The 2,438-nt window shown below is 37.7% G+C and overlaps 1 protein-coding gene across 1 annotated transcript; it reads right to left on the bottom strand.

Annotated features, from left to right (window-relative positions):
- Positions 1–254: 254 nt before the first annotated feature.
- On the bottom strand, positions 255–1,204 carry LOC141649290 (protein FAR1-RELATED SEQUENCE 5-like). Its single transcript, XM_074457984.1, has 2 exons — positions 807–1,204; positions 255–699 (listed from the first exon to the last, which is right to left on the bottom strand). Exons 1-2 carry the CDS (start codon positions 1,202–1,204, stop codon positions 255–257), a joined length of 843 nt encoding a protein of 280 aa, XP_074314085.1.
- Positions 1,205–2,438: the final 1,234 nt, after the last annotated feature.

Here is a 2,438-nt window from a genome sequence, read left to right as displayed (position 1 = left end):
TTGTATGCCAGGCATAATGAAACAGCAAGTCAGAACGTGATATTGACCAGTGATAGGGAAAGAGCAAGTGAGTAAATTATATGTTAGTAATTTAGTTACAGTGACATTGTTATTGAATAACCTTGTAAAAGAGGAAGAGATGGAACAGTGGTAGTTGGAGTCGAAAGTTGTGGTACAATAATCTTAAGTAAGTCTCATTTCTGAAGAACATTGTCACACTATTACCTTCTTTATGCCAGGGCATTGATCCGTGATCATGAATCGCTGCGCTCTTTTTGTCCCATGGCAGTCAAGAAATGCTGAAAGGTCCATTGGAAGGAGATGTCATCCTCGTGTAACAGGAGACAACCGGCAAACAACACCGACTTTCTGTGGTGATTAACACCTGTGAATGGTGTAAAAACCATATCATACTTGTTGGTTCCGTAAGTAGGGTCGAAGCTAACAGCATCCCCAAAGAATGAGTAGTTTCTAATACATGTAGCATCAGCCCAAAAGAACTTTGTTAGACGGTTTTGCGGATCAACATCATAGGCGAAGTAGAACTGGGGTTGGGTTGCTTTGAGTTTCTCGAGTCGATCGATGAAAAGATCAGCATCTCTTAACCCAATGTAGCACTTGATATCTCTTTGAAAGTTCTTAAAATCTATCAATGTAGCACCGATATTTTCATACCCATTGACAAGTTCCTTAACCTGTCTAAAGGTCAATCCAAATAGCGCAATATTCAACTTGGAGTTGTCCAAGATAAGCGTCTTCTGGAACATATCAAGGGATCGTGAAATCTTATCGAGATCTCTCGTTACATGACAGAGGTGAGACGATGATTGTGGACTTCAGAAAACTCGTCAATCATAGCTGGGCCATCAAGGCCATGTAGAAGGGCAAATCTGACGTATGCTCGGCATCCAATTCTTGTGATTTTAACTCGCCGTGTAACTGTACTAGCTGTGGACGAACCATCACCCATATTCTCATCATCCTTGGTTCTGGGACGCTGTTTCGGTTTAGATTCCCTGAACCCTTGACGGTTGCAGACTACGAATTTTTGGTGTGCAACAGCACCTCGTAGTGTTTTCGTATTGTGCTTCCGAGGGGTAAATCCACATGCCCGAGCATAAACCTCGTAGAACTTGATTCCAGCCTCAAGGGAGGCGAAAACTGCACCAATGGTAGGTCTAAACTTGTGCTCAACCACACGCATCCAGCGCTCACCTCCATTAGGCGTGTGAGACAGAGAACAAGTCGATTATTTGGTTGAGGATTGGGTTGCTCTTGGACAATTGGCGTAGAATGGGGTTGAGTGACAAGATTTTTGAGTCTCAGTAATACAAAAAGGAAAATACGAGTATTAGTGACCTGAAATACAACGGTGGTATTACAAAGAGTAACATTGTTATAATAAAAGAGGACATCCGTAAGTGGTACAAAGATATGTTATATGTGAAATGGAAAATGAATATATGTGATTATATTTACAAAGAACATTGATATTGTAACAAGCCGAGCCTGTAAGCATTGACAATGACAGAACAGAATATACGAGACAAATGGGACAGAATATACAAAACAGGAAAAGAGGTCAAATATAATGAAATTTGACCGAATTTGAACGTGAAAATCAACAAAGACGAGGATATTTGACCTAATATTTAAGACAAAAGCAAGTAAGAGTATAATCAAAGGAAAGCAGACCGTAAATTGAAGTAGAAGTGAACGAATTTCATTAAAATTGAAGCAAACATAAAATCGATTAACCTAAAAAACTAAAAGCAACGAGAATAAAGACAAATATAATCAAAATTGACGGAATGTAACAATAAAGCAACTAATGAATGTTACAAGAATAAAGTGAGATCTTTGCTACAATGTGGTGACATTAGCATTGACATGAAACAGAATAATCACACAGGTGGAGCAGAGAGAAGAGCTCAAAAGCAAAGGAGTATTGAAAATGTTTTGCAAAATTAATATCAACAGCAAACAGATTGCTAATTTCAACTGGAAAACCAAGGACGATTTTAATCTACGGAAAGAATAAAGCAAATTTGCAGAGAAAGACGATTACAAATCAAATTCGATCGAATTTGACGGAGAACAACACCGATGATAATGAAAGCAAAGGATAAAGCGAAATTGCAAATTCAAGAAAGAAAACAACGATTATAATCAAATCCGATCTAATTTGACGGAGAAAACTAGGACGATTAGAAGCAAAGCAAAGGAAAAAGCGAATTTGCAAAAAAAAAACATAGATTATAATCAAATTCGATCAAATATGACGGAAAACAACAACGATTATCATGAAAGCAAAGGATAAAGCGAATTTGCAAATTCAAGAGAGAAAACAACGATTCTAATCAAATTTGACATGAAAAACAATAACGATTATAATCAAAGAAAAGGATAAAGCAAAAACAGAAAGCGATTACCTGCGC

Source organism: Silene latifolia, chromosome 3 (genome assembly GCF_048544455.1).
Source record: "Silene latifolia isolate original U9 population chromosome 3, ASM4854445v1, whole genome shotgun sequence".
Taxonomy (NCBI): Eukaryota; Viridiplantae; Streptophyta; class Magnoliopsida; order Caryophyllales; family Caryophyllaceae; genus Silene; species Silene latifolia.
The sequence above is the reverse complement of the archived record's forward strand: the minus strand, read 5'-3'. Positions and strand labels throughout refer to the sequence as shown.